This window comes from Gouania willdenowi, chromosome 17, assembly GCF_900634775.1.
Source record: "Gouania willdenowi chromosome 17, fGouWil2.1, whole genome shotgun sequence".
In the NCBI taxonomy this organism is placed as follows: domain Eukaryota; kingdom Metazoa; phylum Chordata; class Actinopteri; order Blenniiformes; family Gobiesocidae; genus Gouania; species Gouania willdenowi.
Window position 1 is genome coordinate 15923039 of NC_041060.1, and position 26409 is coordinate 15949447.

At 37.1% G+C, this 26409-nt stretch overlaps 2 protein-coding genes across 2 annotated transcripts; both read left to right on the forward strand.

The window, feature by feature from the left end:
- Positions 1–2280: 2280 nt before the first annotated feature.
- Positions 2281–14256, forward strand: ralbp1 (ralA binding protein 1). The gene is made up of 10 exons (XM_028472069.1): positions 2281–2368; positions 6181–6482; positions 7754–8191; positions 8666–9015; positions 9433–9594; positions 10279–10410; positions 11468–11578; positions 11685–11806; positions 11882–12002; positions 12777–14256. The coding sequence occupies exons 2-10, from the start codon at positions 6233–6235 to the stop codon at positions 13071–13073; spliced, it is 1983 nt and encodes a 660-aa protein (XP_028327870.1). The 5' UTR covers positions 2281–2368; positions 6181–6232; the 3' UTR covers positions 13074–14256.
- A 1498-nt stretch (positions 14257–15754) lies between these two features.
- rab31 (RAB31, member RAS oncogene family) lies at positions 15755–26028 on the forward strand. The gene is made up of 7 exons (XM_028472071.1): positions 15755–15958; positions 18736–18815; positions 19994–20075; positions 21081–21152; positions 22243–22349; positions 22591–22700; positions 23874–26028. Exons 1-7 carry the CDS (start codon positions 15923–15925, stop codon positions 23969–23971), a joined length of 585 nt encoding a protein of 194 aa, XP_028327872.1. The 5' UTR covers positions 15755–15922; the 3' UTR covers positions 23972–26028.
- The last annotated feature ends 381 nt before the right edge of the window (positions 26029–26409 follow it).

Here is a 26409-nt window from a genome sequence, read left to right on the forward strand (position 1 = left end):
AAATATAAGTTTTTTCCCCATTCTTCTTGTTTATTATACTTGTAAATTGTGATAAAAAATTGAATGTTTTTTTTTCTCCCCGGTGCCTATCTTTTGCACTAATGTTAGACTAGAGTGGCCATAGACAGGAAACGCTTCATTTCCTGGAGAAACAACGTTGTTATTATTCCACTCTGGTCCACAGGTGTCCCATTGCTCATCAACCGCCGCATGCAAGCGAAGGGAAAACGAGAACAACGTTTGGATGCCAATCTCACACTGCCACACACACAGATGCTCTTTGTGCTGCCAGCATGGTTTCTAAAGGCAGCAGGGTGTCCTGTCACTGATTATGGTCTCTCTTGGCATGCAACAGCAGTTTGCGCTGACTCACAATGAGACCTTGTTGGGTTTTTGTTTTTTTTTTTTTTCCTTCAATGATATTGGATCGCGCCCTCATTTTGCCATTGCAGCTGTGTGGTAGGAAAGAGGCGGTGCCAACAAAGATCTGAGGCCTGATGTGCTTCTTGACAGCCCTGAGAAAAATAGACACAATTGGAAAGACTGCCTGTGGTATAGAGGTAGATCTGTCTATTAATCAATCAAAAACATATTTTCATTACAAAATTGAAAAAAAAAAAAATCACTTCAATTAAAAAACATTTTTCAGTCAAAAAAAGTGTTCAATTCTGCAAAAAAAAAAAAAAAATACTTGAGACCCAAATAATTGCATTTGAACACTTTTTTTTTTTTTGATTGAAGTAAACGTTTTTTTTTTATTGAAGTCATATTTTTTTGTATTTGGGCCATATTATGGTAGTACACTTTTGCCTTTATTATTCAATTAGAAAAAAATAACTTTTCACTGTTCAAATGCAATTATTTGGGTCTCAGATATTTTTTTTTTTGCATTTGAACATTTTTTTTCTTTAATTGAAAACATTTACTTTTGATTGAAGTAATTTTTTTTTTTTTTTTTTTTTAATTGAAGATATTTTTTATTTTATAAAAGACACAAATCTGCCTCCACACTGTGGCTACACTAAACTTTAATATTACTCAGTTATTTTACTTTTCAAAATGAAGCTGTAACGAATAATTTCAAATGACATGTGCACATCATTAGTTGTTTAAAGAACGACTTTGATATTTCTCTAATTGCGATCACATGATGAATGTTATGGACATCAAAGTTAGACAGATTACCTGAGGGACTTTTTTGCCTTTTTTTTCTTGTTTCCATTTGTCCTATATGAAAATAATGGGATTTTTCTCTCATTAAACTGTATAGAATAGTATGCAAGATAATTGTAGTAGTATATTTCTATCAACTATTTCTATCAATAATGCAAGGGAAAAGATCAATGGCACATTATTTACTTCCTGTTCAATAAAACTTTGACTGTTATAAACCCCTCATAGGTACAGAAATACAGAAAACTAGAAAAGCACTCGGAGAGCGCAGACCTCCGCCAAGCATCTCAAGCTCATCGTAACACGCTCCGGTCATGGTATCATGGTAAACTCAGGATTACCATTGACTACCTGTCAACATTGAGCTAACGCTGAGAGAACCTATGACAGCATCAACAAGTTCCACAGTGTGGATGGGAAAAGGAATGGGATATATATATATATATAATTTTGTTTTTCTTTTTTTAGCCAGAACATCACCAAAATTGATCATTTTCTTGAAAATTTCATCCACATCCATTCATACCTTTTCAAGTTATCTTGCTAACAGACTGACTGACAGATAGACAGATAAACGGGTAAAACATAACCTTCCGCTCTGCTTGGCGGAGGTAAAAATAGACAACAGTATGCATAAAAATATCAAAAACACAATATGACAACAAAATAGCCCATAATTATTTTCAGAAATCATAAAATGGCTACGAAAATACACAAAATACAGAAATATATAAATACCTACAACAAAAATGCACAGTGACTTCAAAAACACAAAACAACAACAAACATACACAGAAAAATGACACGTGCTGGAGGGAGAGGAAACCTTTAATCAGGGAGACAATATTTCATTGCATATATATTGAATATGCACTTCACAACAATTTAATTGCCTGAACGCAAGATGCAACATAATGTATGTTTTTTAATGACAAATAAAAAAGCTAATCCATTCTAATCAAACTTTATAAAAAAAGAACATCTAAAATACATTAAACACAATATTTCCTGCCGACTCATAAAAACATACACAAATCAAAGAAAGTTATCTGTTAGCTGGATTAGATTATACAATTCAACTACAACACCCAGCATGCATCTGTATGAAGCGCATGCGCAGACAAATGTATTTGGTATACACAGAGACAGCCGGAAGCGTCGCTGCTGTGGTTCAGACCGAACAGGAATATCCTCGGTAAAGTTTCTTGTCTGTCGTGTTTTGCTTACTTAGCCTCTTTACAGCTTCAATGAAAACACGTTATAGTTGTGCAGCAGATTTTATTTGTGCTGTGTTATTTTCTGGCCAATGTGTACGGGCGGAAATGTTGACCGATGAGCTGGTTTAGCAGGTTGGCAGTTAGCTGAAGTAGGGTTAGCATATCGGCCCGTCATTCACAGCAATGCTCACTGTACGTTTGTGTGCGACTGTGGACACATGCTGACACTGCTTAGGGTTAATCTTTACCTTCTTAGTCTAATCATTTCTCTATGGACATAGAAAAGGTTGATAAACAGGTAATCTGTCAAACATAGGGAATTCAGATACCAGTGAATAAATGAGTGAAATATCTCACTGACGATGAACTGTTATTGTAAACATACGGACAGGAAGTATTTGGTAACAACAGCACCTCCACTACAAAGCTGTTTACCTTAAAAATCACAGAGCTAGGTCTAGCAGATTGTTTGGAATATTAGATACTATCTGATTAGAGCACGACCGATTAATCAGTGAGGCCGATTTTAGCGTCGATTAATCAACATCGGTCTTTAATATAACTGATGTGTTAACTTTTTTTGCTGTGCTAATCCTGTTTCTCTGCATTATTAGCTGCCATTTTTGAATCAGCAATAATGATTACAAAAGTCACTAGTTCATTGTAATGCTGCACGTTTTGGGGAAATAATGTGATTGTGATTTAATAAATGGTGTAATGACACTACTTACATAGTTAACAAACATGCAGAGTATGGATCATTTAATAAAGGTAGTGGCTATCCGTACATTTGTCGTATCAATATACCGACATGCTATCCGTACCCAGCGCCCCTGATTGGCCAGTTTAGGTCATGTGACTAAGACTAAACCTAACCGTAAAGCTAACACGATACGTGTACTTTACTTCGGTAAATGTACCAAAATAGGGTTGTCGGTACGGCAACCGTACGAATAGACACTTTCTTTAATATACATCACACAATTAATTAAAAACAGTTTTTAAAGTACTATTTTCAAATTATTATTATTAGAAAAAAATTACTGTAAACTTAGGGTATTTCTATATGTATGTATATATTGTACAGTACTGTCAGAAAATAAAGGCATTTCATCAAAGTGCAAACAGAAACAGTGCGACTCATTAAAATTAAACGACTACTACTCAGTGAATCGGCGCGACTGTCGACAGCAGTCTGTGCACGCACAGTCCTTTCAGCAATAAACACACGGGGACCGACTTTCGAAGCAGACTTGCACGTCTATTTAAATAGCAAATCGCAACGTTTCGTGCGGTTATATAATCATGTTCTCATGTTGCGATTAAATTACCTTTGCAGCGTTAGCTCATTACTTAGTTACATTTTGCCATTTTTGATTTATCCACATTTACTTTTTTTGCGATTTTAGGCTACTTTATATTTTATCACATTGTATTCTGGAAATACAGTTTGCACAAGTTTGCCTTTTTCTATTTATCAATAACTTTACAGTGCTCATGTTGACAGTGTTACTAATTCAAGTTTTTTTTTAAAATTTAGCAGTGTTTTGTTTCTTTGTCTTGAATCATAATTTAGGTATTAGAGGAACTGGTGTTTATGTACAGGATATCCTGTGTATGTCAATGTTCTTATTTCATATGTTGACTTGTACATTGGATATTGGCTTTTCCATCCAAGATATACACGAGCAAGGTTATAAGTTAAAGTCTGTCTATCAGGTGTGACCGTGTGAATATATATATATATATATTTATTTATTTATTTATTTTTTTTGGCTTTATTGAGTTTTTTTTTTTTTCAGGATTTTCTCATTTTTATTTAGTTTATTCTATTCAATTGAAGAATTTTATGTTGATCAAGACTTTTCATACATTGCATACTACAAAACAAGTAAAAAGTATGTTTGAACCGTGCTGATATCTTAAGTTGTATCAGGGCACTACTAGTTAATGTTAATATACAGGCAATACTAGTCTTTCTCAACAACTAGAACACCATTAGGATGTCATGGAGAGTCTTTTAGTCAGGTATTGTCACAAAAATGGCAGAAAATGCACATGGTCGAACTCCTAAACCAGGGATGTCAAACTCATTTTACTTCAGGGGCCAAATACGGAGCAGTTTATCTTAAATGGCCCACATATAAGTGGGAACTTAAGTAATTTCGTCATTATTGTGTTCTTGTGTGTACCTCCACGTATAAATAAATGATGAATTATGTATGGCACTGATAAGCAATAAGTGACAGGTCCCAGTCCCTTCAATTTATTTGATTTTGTGACATATTTTTAATTTAATTTAGTGATGTTTTGTGGAATAATTTAAAGAAAATTGACTTCTTTTAGCAATTTTAGATTAAAAATAACATCATGTGATATAAGAGTGGGGGAAAATGTGAGGCCTGCTAATATAGTGGAGTTTCATTGAAATTGTGTATTCATTTGGAGATATCTACAACTGAACTAGTAATTTTCACAAGGATTCATGGTTTCTCTGAATTTTTTGCTTTCTGCCACGGGCCAAATTGGATGCCATAAAGGGCCAGATTTGACCCCCGGGCCTTCAGTTTATCACGTGTCCTACTCCATGTTTCAGACACCTGAAGAGAGAAATTTAATCTGTTGCAAAGGCACAAAAAATCTGACACACCTGGAAATGGATGGTATTAAAATTGAAGCACAAGATGTCCTAATACTTTTGGCATGATTCTGTGTGATGGATAAATTAATGTTTGCTAAGGAGGATTTTTTTTAAATTATTTTTTGCTTGACGTGAACATCGGTCGGATGTTGACAGGCTTGTATGGCAGAGCTCCACCTGCTGGCTGCACATCAGTGTTGTAGGTTTTTGTGCATGTATCAACTGTATTTTGGCATATAACAAATATGCCCCTGTGTTTTTAGCAATTTCTTCATCTCTAGCAATGTACCATAATATTGGCACCTAAAGCTAATTTTGATAACAAGGTTATGAAAACTTTGATAAAACCATATTGTTTATTAAAAAAATCTATTCATGCATCAGTCATCCATTCAGACCTTATGTTCCACTCTTGTAGAGAAACACTTGGTATATATGAGGGAGGACATTTAACTTGTAGCAGAAATTCCTAGACGGAAACTAAACCCCACCATGCCCCATGGTATAAATCACTGGTTCCCAATGTTTTTTGTCCCATGTGCCCCCTTTGCATTTTTGTCTTCATATCATAAGTACCCTCTCCAGTTAGGGGTTTAGGGCAGCTGGCTATCCTAAACCCCTAATTGTGTCTAGAGAATTCCCTAAGGCTTAATCTGCACCTTCAAATCAATGAGTGGAATTTAAACTTTTTTTTTTTTTTTTTTAAATACCATGCACTTTTATGTGATGGCCTCAATAGTAAGTAAATACGGTCTCCTTTGTTAAATGTACCTAATTATTGTCTCCTATTGTCAGAAATGTGACAAAAGGGCATCTACAGCATAATATAATCTCATTTTAATGAGCAATAGTACTCTTAGTTTGTGGCGAGTTTGTCAAAAAAATTGCCTTAAAAGGAACATTTCCCAATTATTTTTAAATTAATTGTTAAATCTTTCCTAGTACCCCCTGCAAGTTGTCTCTGTACCCCAGTTTATGAACCACTGTTGTAAAGTCTCCACTTGAAAAGGTTAGATAACGTTTTCTACAAAAAGAACCTTAATGATGTCGCATCTTTATCCATATTCTAAACTATTAACCGTTGAAGGTGTATTAGTGAGTTTTGATGCTGCTCTATTAGCTAAACTCCTGTCCTTGTGTCCTGTGTAGTTATGAAGGAGAGATGATGTCTGAATCCGAGGGCTTTTAGTCCACAGCAGCCATGACGGAGTGCTTCCTGCCCCCCAGCAGCAGCCCTGCCGAGCAGCGCAGGTCAGAGCACTCTGGGGGCGTGGCCCGTACGCCCAGCTCTGAGGAAATCAGCCCCACTAAGTTTCCTGGGCTGTATCGAACTGGCGAACCTTCGCCGCCTCATGACGGACATCACCACGAGCTGCCTGACGCCTACGTGTCCGAAGATGACAAAGAGCACAGCAAAAAGAAGAACAAGTTCAAGAAGAAAGAGAAAAGAAGTAAGAAATGAATGATACTATGCACTGACCAGCTTGATTTACGAAGAGGATAGACACACATTTAAGCTATTTGTTAGGATTGTTTCAATTTTTCCTGTGTTTGATTTTTGAACAAAACACAATAATATACATTATGTATGTTTATGTTGTGTTTTTTTCAGGCACATAGTACCATACTCAAATAACTATGCTACCTAAATCTGTTTGGAAAAAGCAGCAAATATCAAAAATAACTTAAAAGAAGTTTCCCTCTGTGACAACACTGTTCATGATGCTTCGATTTCGCCTCTGCCTCTTTAAGAAACTCCTAGCCTGTCTGACACGCCCATGAACACTCCCCCTTCAGTACTCACCCCAACACGCATGGATGCTGTTTACTTCTGTTTTTCTGTGAGCTGTATTTGGCTACTTTCTACGATGAGCAGAGTAGACCGATCAACACACAGTTCCTTCACCCCCACCCCCCCCCACCCCCCCCCCCCCCCCCCCCCCTAATAGTACATGCGGTTGTATTCACAAATCTGTTGTTTAACCCTTATTACATGACTATTCCTAGTTTGATGGTACAAGTGATTAAGCATACAATTATCATGATATTTTTCAATGTGCTGAACGCACATGTCAATGAGGTTCTGGAACAGCTCTTTCACAGTGAAAGTGACATAGAGGAGAATGTGTCTGAGACAGAGGACTTTAGTGAATAATCCCAAATATGTTTGAGAAGAAAAGGGGGTGTCATCAACATTAATCAATATGAATCATTCTGTGAAAAACACATTTTAGATGAAAGATTTTTTAAGATACACTAACTCTGAAACTAAAAGACTGGCCTGATGGTGGCGTTAGAGAACAGGTCATGGTGTCATTATCAAGGGGTTTTTTATGTATTCAACAAATAATCAAAGTGCCTGACACAAAAATTTGGTCAACAATTTTCTGAAAGTCATTTTTGGAGGCAAATAACTCTGGGGTCAGATTGACACCACGGGTAAAATGTTAGTATTGTAATATTTGAGGATAATTGAGGGTTAAGAAGATGAAAATGTTTATCTGTTTAAGTTTGTGAATGTTCAAAGCTGTCGTTCCTCTAGTTCAGGGATGTAAAATAATGTGAGAGTTCTGCTAGATTGTTGACTGACCTCTTTTTATAAGTCCCCACTCTTCTCCTCCCTTATCTCCCCACACGTTCTGTCGTCATGGAAGGATCCAAAAAAAGAAGTTTCTTCAGATCTAACCTGATTCCTCCTTGTCATTCTTGTTGAATGTCACAGCGGAGGGATATGCTGCCTTCCAGGAGGACAGCTCAGCTGACGAAGCCGAGAGCCCTTCTAAGATGAAACGCTCCAAAGGAATCCACGTCTTTAAGAAGCCGAGCTTCTCCAAGAAAAAGGAGAAGGACTTTAAGGTGAAGGAGAAGAGTCTCAAAGAGGACAAGGTCAAGGATAAGGACAAGAAGTCCAAGGACCTCACAGCTGCCGATGTGGTGAAGCAGTGGAAGGAGAAAAAGAAAAAGAAGAAGCCGATCGCAGAGGCGGAGCCAATCCCGGTTGAGATCCCAACGTTCAGGCCGATCTTTGGCGCTTCCTTAGCTGAAGCTGTGAAGAGGACGGCTCTGTATGATGGAATCCAACTGCCAGCCATCTTCAGGGAATGTGTTGATTATATTGAAAATTATGGCATGAAGTGTGAGGGTATCTACCGGGTATCAGGTAGGTTTTAAGAACAATATTTTAAGGTTTTTTTTGTTATCGTTATTTGTTTATCTGTTCCTTAGGAAATCCACTTTGATATCCAGACATGTTTCTACTGGCAACTGCCAGTCTTCGTCAGAGGCGTCTGCTGATCACTTTGACATTTCCTTTGAAGTTTCCTTGACTTTCACGTAATAATTCCAGCAAGATATATTTTTTTCTTCTTTTTGAATATTATATAATATAATTATTATTATTGCTATTATTATTATTATTATTATTATTATTATTATGCGGAAGTCAAGGAAACATCAAAGCGATCAGCAGAAGCCACTGACAAAGACTGGCAGTTGCCAGTCGAAACATGTCAGGAGATCAAACCTTAACATGTTATACAAAAATAATCTTGCTGGAATTATTAAACCAATAACATTTATCGAGTATCTGCTTGTCTAATTCCACTATTACTATTACTACTATCCCAAATGTTAGGAATGAAGTCCAAGGTGGATGAGCTGAAAGCAGCCTACGACCGTGAGGAGTGTCCCTGCCTGGAGGAGTACGACCCTCACACAGTAGCCAGCTTGCTGAAGCAGTATCTCCGCGAGCTTCCCGAAAACCTGCTGGGCCGAGACTTTGTCCAGCGGTTTGAGGACGCCTGCGGTCGGCAGGTGGAGGTAGAGAAGATGGCAGAGTTCCAGAGGCTGCTCGCTGAGATGTCGCCTGAGAGCAGGCTCCTCCTCTCCTGGCTCCTTACACACATGGACCACGTCATCGCCAGGGAGGCAGACACCAAGATGAATATTCAGAATATCTCCATCGTGCTCAACCCCACCATACAGGTGAGATGGTGTAATAAATAAATATGACAGGAACATCATTCCAATGGGAAGTTTTACTTTAGCTAATGCTCAGATGTGCCAACAAGCCTTCCAAGTTCTTATTGGATTTGTTTGTTCATCTCTGAGACGCTGGCCCAGTTTGGGAAGGATAATATATTCCCTTAAGGTGCATCTCTGTAGCTGCCCTATTTATTCAGAAACTACTGCAGCTCTTTCCACAGCTTTCCAAATACTCTCCTCAATTCTAGGCCACATGATTCAGTCCCAGCAAAGATGTAAGAACACATCTTAAAGATCAGATCAGCTTCAATTTCTCTTATATTTCTGTGTGATCATGAGAATACATCAGTCAAACTAATCTCTGCTTTATTTAAAAAAAAAATAACACAATCATTGATTAGCTTTACTTTCTACCAGATTGGGAACCGTGTTCTTTACATGTTCTTCACACATGTGAGGGAGCTGTTTGGTGACGTCGTCCTGAAGCCGGTGGTCCGTCCGCTCCGCTGGTCCAACATGGCAACCATGCCAGCACTGCCCGAAACCCAGGAGAGCATCAAAGAGGAGATCCGACGACAGGTTGGTATTTTTATCTTTATAGTGGCCAAGTTTACATGAGAGCTTTAATTCAGAATAAAAGTTAAATCCTCTTTAAAATGACCTTGTAAACGCTTAATTCCAAATGAAAATGGCCATTCCGCATTAAACCTAAATCCAAATTAAGTGGCTGGTTTATTCTGATTTTAGTTCCGAATGGAATAAGTCTTCGATCTTGTATAGGTTCGATTCCACTTTAAATTCATTCCAGTTGTTTTGCGCATGCTCATAATCACATAATCCAAGATGGCTGCCAAAACAAGCGTTGGACTCGAGCTGAGGCTATTTATTTAATAAGAACCTTAAAAGACATGGATATAATTAAAAGTGTGGATGGACGGAAGCATGCGGACATTCACACTGAATTTAATAAAGGCAAATAAACGTGTTTTCCATGTAAACCTCAATTCGGGATTAATATTTCCATGTGAACACGAAGCAGAATACTTTAATTATGAATAATTTAATTCCAAATCCCGAATTGAAAAGCATAATTTTACCGTCGCCAATGGCAGGTTAATTGGAAAATAATAATGGTCAATTTTCTCCAAGCTGTTATTGGTGTAGTTCTGTATTTTTGTTTTTGTTGACAATGTTGTATGACCACGTGTTTTTATTAGAATATATGTGTTAAAGTTAAGCAGTGTTTTCTTCCTCTGTGTTCAGGAGTTCTTGCTGAACTGTCTGCACAGAGACCTGCAGGCTGGAGTGAAGGATCTCTCCAAAGAAGAGCGGCTGTGGGAAGTTCAGAGAATCCTTACGGCACTCAAACGTAAACTGAGGAAGACCAAACGACAGGTAGACTCTTAAAGTCTCACTTTAGACTCATTAAGGTATATTTAGTCTTTACCAAATTTACCTTTTTAAAAAAATCAATAAAAAATACAGCTGTGTCCATATTGTGTTGTGATTGACAGATGGTAACAATCATATTAGAGCATATTTAAGCCACAAATACATTACTTTAACAAAGCAATGTTATTCATAACATCAACCAAGTGAAGATAAATCAAAGAAAATAAGCAAAAGAAATGAAAAAAACCCTAAAGAAAAACAACCAGATATGTGGGATTGACAATATTAATATGGGGATGGGTTCAGATCATTTCATTGCATGTATATGACCTCAACAGGTTTCCATCTAGTAAAAAATATTGCTTTCTAAAGTGTATTTAATGTATTTAATTGCTGCTGTTGTCATTTTTGTAAGAGAAATGTTCTAGCTTTTCCATCAATACCTGCTGGTATTAGGTCCAGAATTGCCGCTCCAGGATCTTTAACTAGATTTTCAGGAGCCTGAAAAACTTTGTCCCATAATTGTCTGTGTTTTGTACATGCCCAGAAATTCTGAGTATGGTTGTCTGTTTCTGTGCCACAGTTTCTCCAACATTTATTTGAGTATGATGAATTTTAGCAACAATTTCCGGTGTTTTAAAAAAAAATCTCATTATTACTTTTTAGTTTCCTCTGAAATTTCCAAGTATTTGAGTTGGTTACTAAATGTGCTGTAGTGCAAATTTCCTCCCTCTTCTCTACAGGCATATCTACATTCATATCAGATTCTTCTTTGTATTTAATGTGCTATTTGAAGTCATGCTTTTAAATGCATGTTAAAATTGACAGATGATTCACTTCCCCACATTACCTGTTTGTGTTTTTATCAGAAAATTCTCTAAGACTGCACCCCATTCTTTGGCTATTTGAACACAAACTTGTCAAAATAATTAAGATTTTCTACCTGATTGATTGTGATCACTTTAGTGTTTTTGTGTTATTAAACAATTTTTGTGCTTGTTTTATTGAATTGTAAGATGATGGTTCCACTAATGCAGTGCTGCTTTTGTGACTGTTTTAGGAGTGTGAGAGTAAAATAGCTCAGGAGATTGCAAGCCTGTCCAAAGAAGATGTTTCAAAGGAGGAAATGACAGAGAATGAAGAGGAAGTCATCAACCTTCTATTAGCACAGGTTGGACACACCCTACGAGGACAGAATTTTTAGTTGTAGGAGGTAAAACAAGAAACAAGTTTCCTCTCAAAGGTTGAGCTCTTTCCAACTCCCTCTTTCCAATCAGGAAAATGAGATCTTGACCGAGCAGGAGGAGTTAATCTCTCTGGAGCAGGTGCTTCGCCGACAGATCGCTACAGAGAAGGAGGAAATTGAGAGGCTGCGTGCAGAGATCGCAGACATTCAGAGGTAAAAGAGGAGATGTGGATGTGTTGGAGACATGTTGATGTGTGTGCTGTGACCGAGCATTCTCCTGCTCCTCAGTCGCCAGCAGGGCCGTAGTGAGACCGAGGAGTATTCATCAGACACTGAGAGTGAGAGCGAGGATGAGGAGGAGCTGCAAATGATCCTGGAAGATCTGCAGAAGCAAAATGAAGAATTGGAGGTTAGAGGACGTGTTGAGTTTGGTTCCCATTCGTTATTTCTCCTTTCCAACCATTGATCAGGGAATACATTTGAAGCACACAGCCTTTAATAACAGGGTTCTCACCAGGAATTACTCACAGCGTAGGGAGATCGTGCTGGTGTGAGTGTTATAGGAGCACAGACAAGTGGGTCTTGAGCCTGTTCTTAAAAATATGAACGTTCTCTGCAGCCCTGAGGTGCTCCGGCAGACTGTTCCACAGACGGGGGCCGTAAAACTGGAACGACGCCTCACCGTGTGTACGTGTCCTGACTGTAGGGATTATCAATAGGCCAGTGCCGGAGGACCTCAAGGTTCATGAAGGTTCATTGAGAAAAAGCAATTATAATAGTTATAAGCATGACAAGCAGCATCATGTGATGCTACGTCCAGATACACACAGGCAACATTGAGGCAGCGAAGTGGCTGCACAGGTCCTCGGGTGAAGACGAGAGCATCCGAGCAAATTACCTGTATTAAATAGAAGGTGCGGCTGATGTATGCGTTTCTCGGTTATGCAGAGTCCACGCACGCCTGGAAGTCCCTTTTGTGTCCAATTGTGCAACAATTATTACGATGGTACCGATTTAAAAAAATTTAAAAAAACAACAGAAAAGCCCTTTATGTTGTGTTTCAACCAGTGACATCACTCCATAGGGGATCAAAATCTCACTGTAGGGGGCCCCTATTCTCAACACAGCTGGTGAGAACCCTGGATAATATCAGTGGTTGATACCGCTTGTTTTTAATTTGCAGAACAAGAACACTCACCTGAACCAGGCCATCCACGAGGAGCAGGAAGCCATCTTGGAGCTCCGTGTGCAGCTTCGTATTCTTCAGAGCCAAAAACTGCAGCAGGAACTCAGCGTCCAGACTCCGGCTGAGCTGGCCCCTCCCACGCAGGCTAGCCCGGAGGCCAGAAGCGAAGAACAAACCAAACGCTCTGTTTCTGCTGCTGCTGCTGCCGACACAGCTGCACCAGCCAATGGAAAGGCTGCCAAAGATCCTCCGAAGCCGTCTCCGAGCAAAGACCGGAGAGACCCCAACATGTGAGGGGGGGGGGGGTCGTCCTGTGCGGGTGTACGCGTCCACCAATGTCCACTCATTTACTTTTTTTGTCCATTCATAAGCAGGCAAAGCACACGTTTGCAGACATCTGGCTAAGATGAGGGGGGGGGAGAATAGATTCAAGAAAAAAAAGGTTATTCTAATGTGAATGGATGTAGGTGAGTTGAGAAATATTCATTATGATGTCATTTCAGTCCCTGCTGACTGATTTTTGTCCTCGTTTGGATGGGGATCATTGTGCCATACTTGAGGATACCAAACAAACTTCATTTCCCCCAAAAACCACTAATAAAAAAAGCTCTTTACATTATGAAGAATCTATAGTTAGACTCAAATCTTATATATTTAATTTAATTATATGTATTCTAAAACAATACAAATTATTATTCATTAAATATGTTTCTTTTACATCATAGCTTATTAGTAATAGGACTTTATATATGAAATATATTGCAAATGCTTTTCTTTTCTCTAAATGGCAGGAGCACATAAATAGAAAGGTGTTGTTTTCACAGCAGAACAGTGAATAAAAATGTCCAAAATTAGACAAACACAGCAAAAGTGTGTTCACTGCTGCACAACAAACATCTGGAGGCAACGGGTTGGTTTGTGTTTGAGGCGTTTAACGGTTAGCCAAGCCTCCAGCAGTCTTCATCAATGGCATGTGTCCTGGTTTTTGGTCATGTTAAGTGATCTGTAGGGATGACTTTGGTCTCCGATGACCCACAGGATTTGTCTGTGTATTTTATTGTTTTTCAAACATGTGAAGTCACTTAAAGTATCATTAAAAATTAATTAACGTCAGTCTTTCATTTCAAAGCTGATCCGTTGCAAAGCGCTGTCATTTCTAAAGCCAAGGCACAGTCAAACCCACTTTTCTGAACATGTTACTGCAAACAGATTGTATTTTCAGCTCTTAATTTTGTGTATGTTTGCGTCTCTATTATGGATATGTGTAAAACATGCCTGTGTGAATGGCCCTGCTTTGTCCTGGCAAATCAAAGCAAATTATTGTGTTATTCATGAGTTAGTGCTAATAACTCTGTGACTAAAAACCCAACTCGGAAGCTTCACCTGAGCTTATTTTCATATTGTCCCAGGCTTTTGTAGCTCATTGTTGCAAACCCATTAACGCTGTGAAGAATAAAGTGTTTTTCTGAATGATTTCTATCAGACTTGAGCTTATTTGCTTCAGATTTGCATTCTCACACCATGTTTGGGACTTCCTTTCTCCTTTTCTGTCGCTTGAAGCTTCATTTGTTCCAGAGATGAGGGTGATGTGTTTGGATCCGCAGCACAGGGCTTCATTATTAAAGGAAAGGTGGAAACACCCAACTTTGTCTGCTTTTTTTTTTTTTTTTTATAGTTTCCTCTTTAGAAAGAATCCTCAAGTAAATGTCAAAAACAGGCAAGACAAAAACGACTGTCTACAACCTTCCTTTCAAAATAAAAGCACGTTTCACTGACGAAACGACAGATTTTTAGTGTTCAACACCTAGGATTCCCATTTAACTTTCTAACATCGCTGACTTAATGTTTTAAACCATGATTTACTGCAAGACTACAGAAATTTAAGCTCATAGTATCAAATTTATGGAAACTTGTGGTCAAGTTTTAAATTAGTTAAGCTCTGGAAGGGATTAAAATATCAAAAAAATTAAGTGTTTCATTGTGTGATACTTCACCAATGCAAATAAAGACTTGTGTATCTACAATATATACAATTATTTCAGTGTATTACATTTCCAGAAGGGGAAGGAATGAGATTGTTTTTTTTTTGTTGTTTTTTTCTTATAAGTTGATGCAGTAACGTCCTAATTCATTTTGATTATTTTCATGCTCCCAACTTTTTGGAACACAGCATGTGTGCTCTTCCTGTTGATATTTTATTATATGTGCATTGTGCATTCATTGCATGTAACACCAAGCAAACACAAAGGAAAAAGAAAGTAAGTAAATAAGTAGAAATTACTTTGTAGTATGGTGTGTATATATAGAACCCTTATAATGTATTTAAATAATTGGACCTATTTTTTAAGCATATGTAAAAAAAAAAAAAAAACCATAACCAATGTACACATGCATGCAAACAATAATACATTTAGAACACCTATATCTACTATTACATGTCTAGAAATACTTTTTTCTTTTTTCCAATGGATGAGAAAGTTAAGTTTAGGTTGAATAATTAAGCCTGGACATTTTGGATCATTTGCAGTGAAGACGGTGAGCCAGGTTGTTTCATATGGAGGACCAAACCTGCAAAGATTAAAGATAAAAGAATAATTAAACAAATGGGGAAAAATAACTAAAAAGATAATTTTAAATTGAATTTAAAAAATAAATGAATATAAGTGGAAAAAATACAAAAGTAAAAAAAAATGCAAAAATACAGTCCAAAAATTAAATAAAAATAAAAATTGATTTTTTTTATTTTTTTATTTTTTTATTTTTTTTTAACTTTTGTTCATTTAAATATTTATTTCATACATATAAAATGTTTTTATTCTATTTTTATTTTTAATTGTATTCTTCCGTTAATTTATTTATCATTTTGGCAGGTTGGCTCCTCCCCTCCATCGTTTCGTTCAACGTCAGCCCATCTTTCCTACCACAGAATCCAAGAAAGGGCTTTATTTTGAAAGGGCACAGCGGAAGCCTCGCCCTCAGCTGTGACACTTTACCCTCTGGTGTCTGTGGAACGGACGCTCACCGTGTCTGTCAGGGCTGGGTTTGTCTTTTCTCATCGAAAAGTAGACGCTACTAAGTCTAGTATTCCCAGCATGATGAGACACAGGTCGTGATGAGGATTTGAACACTGCGGGGTTCTGACTATGGCGATAAGGGAGCTCAAAGTGTGCCTTTTAGGGGTAAGTGGCTGATGTTTTTATGGATCCCGTTATGGAGGAAAATTCCTCCAGGCTGTGGCGGGCCGGACTAACCGAAAACATTTGGATAACTGAGACATTTTAACACTTTCATATCTGTTTATATCAGCTGTAAGTTATCCGAGACACAACTGAGATCATTAACCCATCAAAAGTTGTTTGAAAACTCGTGTCTGTGTGTCTGTAACTGACCCAAATAACTGCGGGTCGGTCCTAAATGTGTGTGACCGTCTGAGTTCACCATGACCTCACCGTGAAATGTGCTTTTACATTTCCTGCTGAGTTAGCAAATCACTGACTCTTCTAAAACCCGTGGTGTCAAACACGAGAGCTGCGGGCCTAAAAGGGGACGTCCGAGTATCCAGCTCGACCCTGGCTTAAAGTACATTTTTCAAGTGCAAAAGTTAGAGAATCATAATTAGTTTCATCTCACATTTAAACCTATTAATCGGTTTGGGCTTAAGTTTTCCGTAAGTGTTGAAAATGGAAAAAAAAAAGGAACTTACTTACTAAAACGGAAATGGCAATATTTTTAGATAGTGTCTATTTATACGGTTGCCATTGGTACTTAACCAAAGTACATGTAGTAGTCTTAGAGTTAGGGTTAGGTTATAACCTTATATCGTGGTTAGGTTTACGGTTAGTAGCCGTTTCCCTATCCGATATTGATATCGGTCTGATATTAGCCTGAAAATGAATAACGAATATCGGAATTTCAATATCGAATTTCCGGATTCTCCGATTTCTTTTAATTTTTTTCCCCAATTCATTTTTAATGTATTTTATTCAATTGTAGAATACTGTAGATTTTATGTTGGAGGTTAAAATTTATGTAACCAATTGGTTAATAATAAATGTATCAGTTTTTCTCATCCCTACTGTTGCTGACTATTGTTTTCTGTTTGAGTAACATCACTTGATCAGGACGTTTCTAACATTCCACACTACAAAATAAGTAATTATTATTTTTTTATTAAAAAAAATTCAATGTATGATTCATGCTGATATCAGATTAATATCGGTAGCGACTGATTGTTTGAGGAGAAAAAAAAAAACAGACTGAACATCATACGTTTCAATAGGTTTAAATATACAAAAGGTTCTTCAGTGTTGGGGCTACATTTTGCTGAAAGTGCAAATCAATAGCACATATGGTTGATTTATTGGGAATTTTCAAAATTCTGAAATTTAGTTTAGAAATCTAGCATTGGACTGGACCTTTGTGCCAAATATGCGCATGGGAAGTAGGATTATCTCCATTGTTTTTTATAAACTAAGATACGACTAATACATGTTCTTTTTGGTGCACAAATGCTACTGTAGATGCATTTCTAATGTACGTTTTACAGTGTGTTTAAAGTTTACTATTCAATCCAAAACACCAATAAGCAGAGGTGATGTAAGCCTGAAAACTGCTACTTTTTTTTAATGAACTTGGAAAACTCTGAATTTTAAGCATTTCCATACAGTTTATTAGTCCTGTCATATATTGTCAACTAGGGCTGCACAATTATGGCCAAAATTATAATCACAATTATTTTTGAACAATTTTGTAATCACAATTATATTCACAATTATTTATCATGTTAGGAAAAAAAAATCTGTGCTTTTATTATACTGCTTTTAAACAAACAATATGTGTACAGTTTACAGTGAAAAAATGACACTTAAAATAAGAATTATGATGATAAAAAAAAAAAAATAATAACCAAAGAATGGATTTAAATGGACCAAAGGCAAACTGGATAAATACTCAATTACAGAATGTAGAGCCCGTAAATATGGCCAACGATGACGGGTTAATTTAATTGTGGAAACCAAAATCGTGATCACAATTAAAATTGGATTAAATGTGCAGCCCTAGTGTCAACTTAACTTTTCCCTGACTTTCTCATATAATATTTATTTTATGCAGCAACTTTTTAACAGGAAACCATGTTAGTGAGTGCCTGGCATATATTTAGTATTTATTGTTGTGCTTTTATTTTAAATTTTTACTTCATTATTCACAGATTATCAATTTTTGCCTAAAAAAACCTTGAAATTTTAAAGAAAATTTTGTTTCAATTCGATTTTTTATTTTATTTTTTCAATGCACTTAAAATGACTGCAGACATAAGATATGTTGTCAAAAGTGCAACTTTATTGCTGCGATTGTCCTCGAGAGTTAAAATGCATAGAACAATCCCAAAATAAAAAGTAAATGAGACTCTGTCATTCAACTATTTCAAGCTTTAACTCAGGTTTAAGCAAAAGTGCAACAGTAGCTTAAATTTTCTGATTAAGAAATCAGATAACTACATATTTTACAACATATAACATTACTATTAAAAAAATAATAAACTCTTCCCTTAGCATCTCAGCATAGTGTGAATAAAACATTAAACATGCCTGTGGCACACATATAGCCTACTCAAAGGGTAAACACATGTAAACAAAAGGGGGCTGGCTCACATCACGCTACGGTAACCCACAAGGACGGAACGCGAAAAAGTCTGAAAAAAAAAAAAAATTAAGAATAAAATAAAAATGTAAAAATTTGATAAATTGCTTTTTTTGCCCAACCTTATTATCTGTACATGTGTCTGAACTATTAGAGAAAACTGTACTTTATGAAGGAAAGAGAATGCTAACACGTGCATTCAGGGGAATCACAGAAACCTGTTGAATGTTATGCTTGTGTGTGTGTAAGTTCAATAACAACCACTGACACTGTGCACACGTTTTCTTCTGGCTGACGTGTCGTCTTCTGTTTACAGGACACGGGAGTTGGGAAATCCAGCATTGTTTGCCGATTTGTACAGGATCACTTCGATCACAACATCAGTCCCACCATCGGGTAAGCAGCAGGAATCACCAAAGCACACTGATAAAGTTACTAAGATACAGACAATAGACACAGCTGTCTGTGTAGTTTCAGCTTATTTACATACTTTTGAGATAACATACATAAAACCCAATTGTTGACATAGTCAGTGGTGATGGTGAAGTGAAGGTGGTTGTAGGTAAGATTCATACAACAAACATGTTCGCTCACCACTTGTTATACTTCTTCTTCTACGCTTTTAGGGATGTATTACTTCCTGTATTATGAGGTTCGATTTAAATAAATAAATAAATAAATACTGTTTATTCAGGCCCACAGCTTGACTTTGAAAACAAAAACACAAGTACAGCAAAAGTATTTATCATAAAAGTAAAAAAAAAAAACAGTAATGTCAGCTTCGTGATGTAGAAATAAAAAAAACTATAACTCAGTTTACCTTTTAAAAAGGATATTAGTTTGTTTTTTAATTAAATATAATATAAAAATGGAATTATTGTAGTTATTGAGCTATACAGCCATCAAGATAAGGAAAAGAACAGTTCAGTAGTCGTCCTTTAATTTTGAAATTAACTAAATCAGACACCCAGGGGTCTAGTTTTGTGTGACCCTCAGTAAACCCAGACAAACGCGTGAGTAAAAACAATACATGTATAGAATACACAAAATGACAATAAAAATACACAAAGAATACTGAAAAATAAACAAATATCAACAAAAATCCACAAAAATGTTGATAATGTTGCCCTGGGATCAGACGATCACATTGTGGTGGCTCCAGCTGTGATAAAAGTCCAGTGAACAAAATCTATAAGTGCAACAACTGGCACATGTGAACCTCTGCTACAACAGCAACAACACCAAAAATGACAACAAAACAATGACAACGAAATCATACAAAACTAGGGAAAAAATCTACAAAATGACTCTAAAACACACACAAGACGACTACAAGTATACACATAAAGAAAAGAAAAACACACCAAATCAGCATAAATATACAAAATCACTCCCAAAATACACACAATGACATAACAAAACAAAAACATACACACCCTTTGTTATTTCCTGGATCATTATTTCTTGTCATTATTCTAAATGCTGACATGAATGTTGATATTGTGGCCCTCGGATCAGACAATCACTGTTTTGTGGCCCCGCTGTGATAAAAGTTGCCCGTCTCTGCTCTACAGAGCATCGTTCCTGACCAAGACGGTGCCATGTGGCAATGAACTGCATAAATTTCTGATCTGGGATACAGCCGGACAGGAACGGGTGAGTACACTAGTGTCACTAACTCTTCTATAGAAACTATGACTAAGATTTTCCTTTTAAGTTTTTGCATCAGGAAGTTATGAGTGACACAGTCTCTTCACTGTACGTCACGTTATGACACGGTGATGTGGACTCATGTATGTGGGGTTCAAAAGTCATGTGACGGTGTAGTAGTGGGAAGTGATCGATATAGCTGAAACAAGTCAGATTTGCTTACCACATGGAAAAAACCTTCCTCCTACTCCTTTTCAAACATGTATAGGCTTCATGAGCATGATTTCTGTAACATTTGTTCTCTCTTTGCCTTGTTTGATTTCTTTTTAATTTTTTTTATTACTATTATCTTTTTTTTTCCCTCATTGTAAGATACACTGCTATTGTGTTCATGTTCGAAATAAAATTAAATCAAATCAAAGTATTGCTGTTTCCTGCTCAGTGACGGTGTCAGTATGTGTGTGAGTATCTTTGGAAGAATCCACAAAGACTCATCATTGGGATCGACATCCTCAGTAAATAACATAACGCAGTGTAATGATCAACTGTAAGGCTTTTGTTTGTCTTCATTTTAGGGAAAAAACCATCACGGGATTCAGCATCGGAACAGAAACAACGACTTTTATTGTTTCTGTACAAACAATCAAATTAAACAGAGTAAAGAAAATAAAAGGAATGCCCATTTTTTTTTGCAGTTTTCTGCCGTCTGTGATGCACTTTGCACAGTTACAGTAACTCGTCTGTCGTTAAAGAGACCTTTATTATCACCTCCTCATGTTTTGTGGTCTACCAGTTTTATTTATTGTCTACAGTTTCTCTGAAGCAACATTTAAATGACATTTAAAGCTGTCACTTTTGAGGAAGTAAGATTGTGTTAAACCACTCCAACTGTTCAGGATGTAAGAGTGTGAGGTGCTGCTGCTGCGGTGTTATCTTGTCTTTTATGGCATTAAACAACATGTTTACAGGTTTATTCAAATTGATCCTAATACGTGTGTTGTTTTCTTTCAGTTTCACTCATTAGCACCCATGTACTACAGAGGATCGGCCGCCGCTGTCATCGTCTATGACATAACTAAACTGGTAAGGGTTAAGAGGTGATTACAGTTTCCAATCAGCAGAGCAGGAAACAAAGCTTCTGTCAGGAAGCTGAGTTCACACACACTGACCGTATGCTAACGTACTGTACTACTCATACTAACGTCACAATGAGTATGTAGCGCCTTCACAATAGATAGTTTGGAAAGATTGAGTGTATGAGAAATACATGGATGTATACTATATCAGGACATTTTTTAAGTGTGCACGGTGGGCACACTAGTCATACTCAACCATGCTAAAAATTGCAAAGCAAACCACCAACCGAAAATGTAGGAAAATAAATTTTTTTTGTAGCCTATATTAACAATATACTGTCATTCTTATCACAACAAAACAGAAAAACTAAAAATTATCATCTTTCATATTTTGCGTACTTCATACACATCTCGTGAGGGATAAAAGTAAGTTTAAAAAAACAAAAAAAAAACATTGAATGTGATTAGAACTACAAATGAACTTTATTCTGTTAAATATTGTTGATGCATTGCGAGTGGAATGTAAAATCACCCTGGGACCAGCTTCAAACTAAAAGTCAAACATTCTCTTCAAAACAAAAGCATCTCTTCTTGTCTTCCTAGTTTTTTACGCTTTTGTAAACAGGGCTCTTGTTTTGAAGGTAACAGGAAGTTTGGTCGGTAGCACAATGGTGGGTCTCCAAATCTCTGCAATTTCAGCATGAAATGTGTTTTTCTGTGAGCTTTATGGATCAAATGACCACCTGTTGATATTCTACTTGGTCACTTTCTCACTTAAAATGTTTTCAAAACTTTCAAAGGTGGAGAATCAACAGAGATATTTAGCCTCAGTGTGATGCAGGTTTTTGTCGTAGGTCCGAAATGTATCTTTGGAAACTTGGAAGTATACTTCAGTGGGAACGGTTCCCATTGTAATCGTACTTATAGTATATAGTAGACAGTATATACACATCGAGTTTGTAGTGCATAGTACTAAGTGTGCCATTTTGAACACAGCCAGAGACAGATGTTACATTATTTCCTGGTCTGCTGGAGGAAAGCTGACTGAGGTGCAGTAATGCATTGAACATTTCCTGGGATGTGTTTTTGTGTTCCAGGACTCTTTCCAGACACTAAAGAAGTGGGTGAAGGAGCTGAAGGAACATGGACCAGAAGGCATTGTCGTAGCTATAGCAGGGAATAAGAATGACTTAGGAGACATCAGGTGGACTGGTTTAACCTTTTCCTCTTTTTTATCTCATCTCAGAGACATTTAGAAAGCATCACGTTGTGTTTGGCAGACATAATACAACCATTATTAAAGTTAATCAAAGCAGTTTATTCAGAGCACAGTGTTGATTAGGAGGAACTAATGTTGGATGATATTATTGTATCTCTTCAGGGGAAAATATGTCTGCGTGACTTTGAAATGTTGATCATATTTCTCACATTTGTCTCTTTCACAGGGAAGTCCCAATGAAGGAAGCAAAGGAGTTTGCTGAGTCTATCGCAGCTATTTTTATTGAGACCAGTGCAAGAAACGCCGTCAACGTGGAGGAGCTCTTTCAGAAAATCAGTAGGTCTTCAAGGCTTTTGGTATCATTTCTCAAAGTATCCATGCAGTTTTGTTTGTGATGTGAAGAGTAAGGACAAAGCTGTCGTCTCAGGAGCAATTAAATGAGAAAAGCAGAATTAAGACTGAAAAAGAACAGTATATATACACAAGATCTTGATTATTGTTTGGTGTTTTTCATGGGGTCAGGTTACCGTCACATGTGCACATGTTAAAATTATTTTTCCTGTCGATACAAATTTGACTAAAATTTTTGGTTAAGATTACGTCACAAGGTCACAGGCATTTACAATGCAAATACTGCATTTGAAGTTTCAAACAGTGGTGGTGCTAGTGCATCAAAATGCTGCAAGCTAACTGCTGTTAAACACGACACGTTGAAGAAGAATCAGGACAGTACACCAAAATGTCAAATAACACGGCAACCACACAATACAACACGCCGACAAAAGCCACAACAGAAATGAGAGGGGAATTATTTCAAAATAAAGTACTTGGTACCGACCTTCTGGGGCCTCCAGCGGGTCCATTTCAGACTCTATTCAAAAACCAAGCACATATTCGAACTCCTCTGATACCACACTGGAGGCCCCAGAAGGTCGTATGGAGAATTTTATTTTGAAAATGATCCCCCCTCTTTTCTGTTGTGGCTTTTGTTGGTGCGTTGTGTTGTGTGGCCTTTCTGGGCCACTGTAAAAATCAGGTCAAATAATCTTTCTCTACTTTGTTGTTGTGTTTGCACTAAGGGTGTAAGAAATAATGGATTCTGGGATATATCGCCACAAGATTATTGTATTGATCCAAAAAAAAACCCTAATATGGACAGAAGTGAACTGACGCATTTTGTTCTTTTTCTATATTCTCTATTTTAAACGGCGGTTGACATTCAGCATTTTGATGCATTACCGCCACCACTGGTTGAAACCTGAAATACAGTATTAGCATTGGAGATCTTTACACGACACATAATGCCTGTGACTTTGTGATGTACGTTTAACAGTAATTTATTGTGTCGGATTTGTGTCCACAGGAATAAAATCCACTAATGCAACTGTGATTTAGGTGCATGAATTCTACAACATAGAGCAAAGCTTTTGATAGTAACCATATCCCATTCTATCACTTTTCCACCTTTGTGGGCCTCATGTCATTCTAACCACTGATCTATTGTCTTAGGTAAACAGATTCCTCCATTGGAGAATCCTGAGGTGGACAGCAACGAGTCTTTTAAACTCACTCAGCAGCCTGTTGCTTCCACCAGGAGGTGCTGCTAGTACCAGGAGAGGCTGTCAGACTCCATCCTCACCACACAGTCCACATCACAGTGTGTCTGAACCCTGGGAAAGATGACAGTGGACAGACTGAGCTCACATTGCACACGGTCCGTCTCCACATGTAAACGCCAAACCTGTCAACAGTATTATTTGGCCCATCGCACCAATGAGATCATTTCTTTCTTTTCGCGGTTACCTTAGTGATGCAGTGACGATGCAGTGATGAGGCAGGAAAAACCTCGGCTTTGTCGCCCCCAGGTGGTGTGTGAGCTGAACTGCGATAACGCCCATGGTTCATCCCATTAGACACTCAGGATTTACTGCTCTGTGGCTCCTAAAAGAAACAAGTCGAATAGGTTTTTGGTGTGGTCTAGACATTTGTTCATAAATAACTTCTACTTAAATAAACATTGTGTCATGTTCTTCAGTGTAAGCGAAACATTGGTTTACAAGGTTGTTTACAAGGGCCTCAAAGATTGAGGTGCACGGCTCAGCCACAGAGGCTTTACATTCCACTCCAAGCACATTGTTGCTGCATAAGGCTTTATCTGTAATGCTGCAGAACAGATGGATTAGAGACCTGAAATTGCAATTTTCAGCATGACACCCCCTCCAGCTGAAAGGCTGAGACCATGACTAAGATTGTTTACATTATATTTGTTAAAGGTTTTTTTCTACGAGCTGAATTGTGCAGTTTGGCGTGGAATTTAAGTTCTGTGTAAAACTCCTTAACTAGGCTCTGTCTAATAGCTGAAAGGAAACTTCAACAATGTTGAGAAAAAAACTGCATGTATTTACACTAAAAGTGTAATTTTGAACATTACCTTTGGATTTGACCACTTAAAGTTATAATATTACTGTTGCACATAAACCACAACAGTGGTTTACAGTAACTTTAAAAATAAGGCTTCCCTGTTTTCCGTGCAAGGTGGAGTTAAAAAAGATTAATTCTCCTTAAAAATAATTTACATTAGTTTTATATTTGTTAACCTCACGACCCTGAAAAAGAGCAAGGGGTCGGAAAATGGATGGATGGATTTAAATTTGCCTTATTTTGAACTAACTTTTAAGGAGTATAAATGCCAGATTACATTTATATCCAAAATATGTCCATTTACAAGTACGACGTGCCATTACTTGTTTTAATGATGCTTCACGATAAAACTTTAAACTTGTCCCTCCACCCAAAGTGTTTTTTTCTACAAATGTCAGGTTGTGATCTTTGGAAATGTATCTCCGTATTAATATTAAGTGTTTTATAATGTGAGTTGTTAACACGCCTCACAACAAACAAGCTCTTAATTCAACCTCTACAAAGTTTGCATGTTCTCCCTGCTGCGCTTGCATGTGTTGATCTGGTTTCCTCCATTTACGTCACGTGTCAAACTCAAATCCGGTCCTTTGGAGCATCCAATTTGGGCTGCAGAAGAAAGTAAAAATGACAGGGAAAACATAAATCATTGTGTACATGAAACTCAATATTTGAGAATATTGCATGATGATGGCAGTCATTTTTAATCTTGAACTGTTGAAAAAAACTCAAAATTATTACATAAAATGTTCCTTAATTAAATAGAAATTGGTCAAAAATGTAGGAAATTTAAAGTGAAGAAATTGTTGTGACTGTCATATTTCATTTATTGCTTGAATATTGTCAGTTTCTTACATATTTTGTATTTTATGTATATGTACAAGTTCAAACTGGGGCCTAAAATTATGTGGCCCTCTTGAGATCAAACTGCTCCGTATTTGGCCCCTGAACTAAAATGAGTTTGACACCCCTGATGTATGTCCTCCATTACATTCACATTCCATTGGAGTCTTTAAACTACCCGTAGAACTGATGTGTCTGTTAATGAATAGTCATTGATGGATGGATGGATAATTCTTATCACATAAGTGCCTGTATTCTGATTGTTTATTGCACACACATTCCACCTGCACATATAACAGTCCACTTTAAAACCGCTAAGTGTTTGTACTTCCCTGTACTTGCTGTAGAGCAAAATCACCCTTGTTGTATATGAACCAATGCAATAAAGTGCTATAGTCATATACTCTTGGTTTTTTTTCTTGTTCGTCTTCCACAAAGATGAAACCTGCTCTCAACGTGCTTTAATATGAATCCGTGCCATTGTGGGAATAAAATGTGTATTTTTCCACGATAAAGCCACCCCGACACATCAGAGACCTTAACAGTGTAGAAATTGGTTTAGATACACAAAACTCTGTATGTGAATCCGTTAGTTCTGTCATTACAGGATAAGTTCTGGGAAAAAAGTGTCTCACTTTAATCAAATCAGCCTCAGAAAGTGAAAGGGAAGAATCTGTTTGCTATATGTGTCTGTCACGCATCTAAGGAGGCATTTTCACCTGCTGTCAAAAACAAAATGAGCTAAAACAGAAAAGGTTGTAGTCTTTGTGATAATTTTGAAAGA

What these genes read in the sequence shown, in the direction of transcription:
- ralbp1 (XM_028472069.1), top strand. Translation starts at nt 6,233, where the DNA reads ATGACGGAGTGCTTCCTGCCCCCCAGCAGCAGCCCTGCCGAGCAGCGC. An exon ending in TGCTCAACCCCACCATACAG is followed by an intron (nt 9,016 to 9,432) that starts GTGAGATGGTGT and finishes ACTTTCTACCAG; the next exon opens with ATTGGGAACCGTGTTCTTTA. An exon ending in AAGAGGAGATCCGACGACAG is followed by an intron (nt 9,595 to 10,278) that starts GTTGGTATTTTT and finishes CTCTGTGTTCAG; the next exon opens with GAGTTCTTGCTGAACTGTCT.
- rab31 (XM_028472071.1), top strand. Translation starts at nt 15,923, where the DNA reads ATGGCGATAAGGGAGCTCAAAGTGTGCCTTTTAGGG. An exon ending in TCAAAGTGTGCCTTTTAGGG is followed by an intron (nt 15,959 to 18,735) that starts GTAAGTGGCTGA and finishes TTCTGTTTACAG; the next exon opens with GACACGGGAGTTGGGAAATC. An exon ending in ATACAGCCGGACAGGAACGG is followed by an intron (nt 20,076 to 21,080) that starts GTGAGTACACTA and finishes GTTTTCTTTCAG; the next exon opens with TTTCACTCATTAGCACCCAT.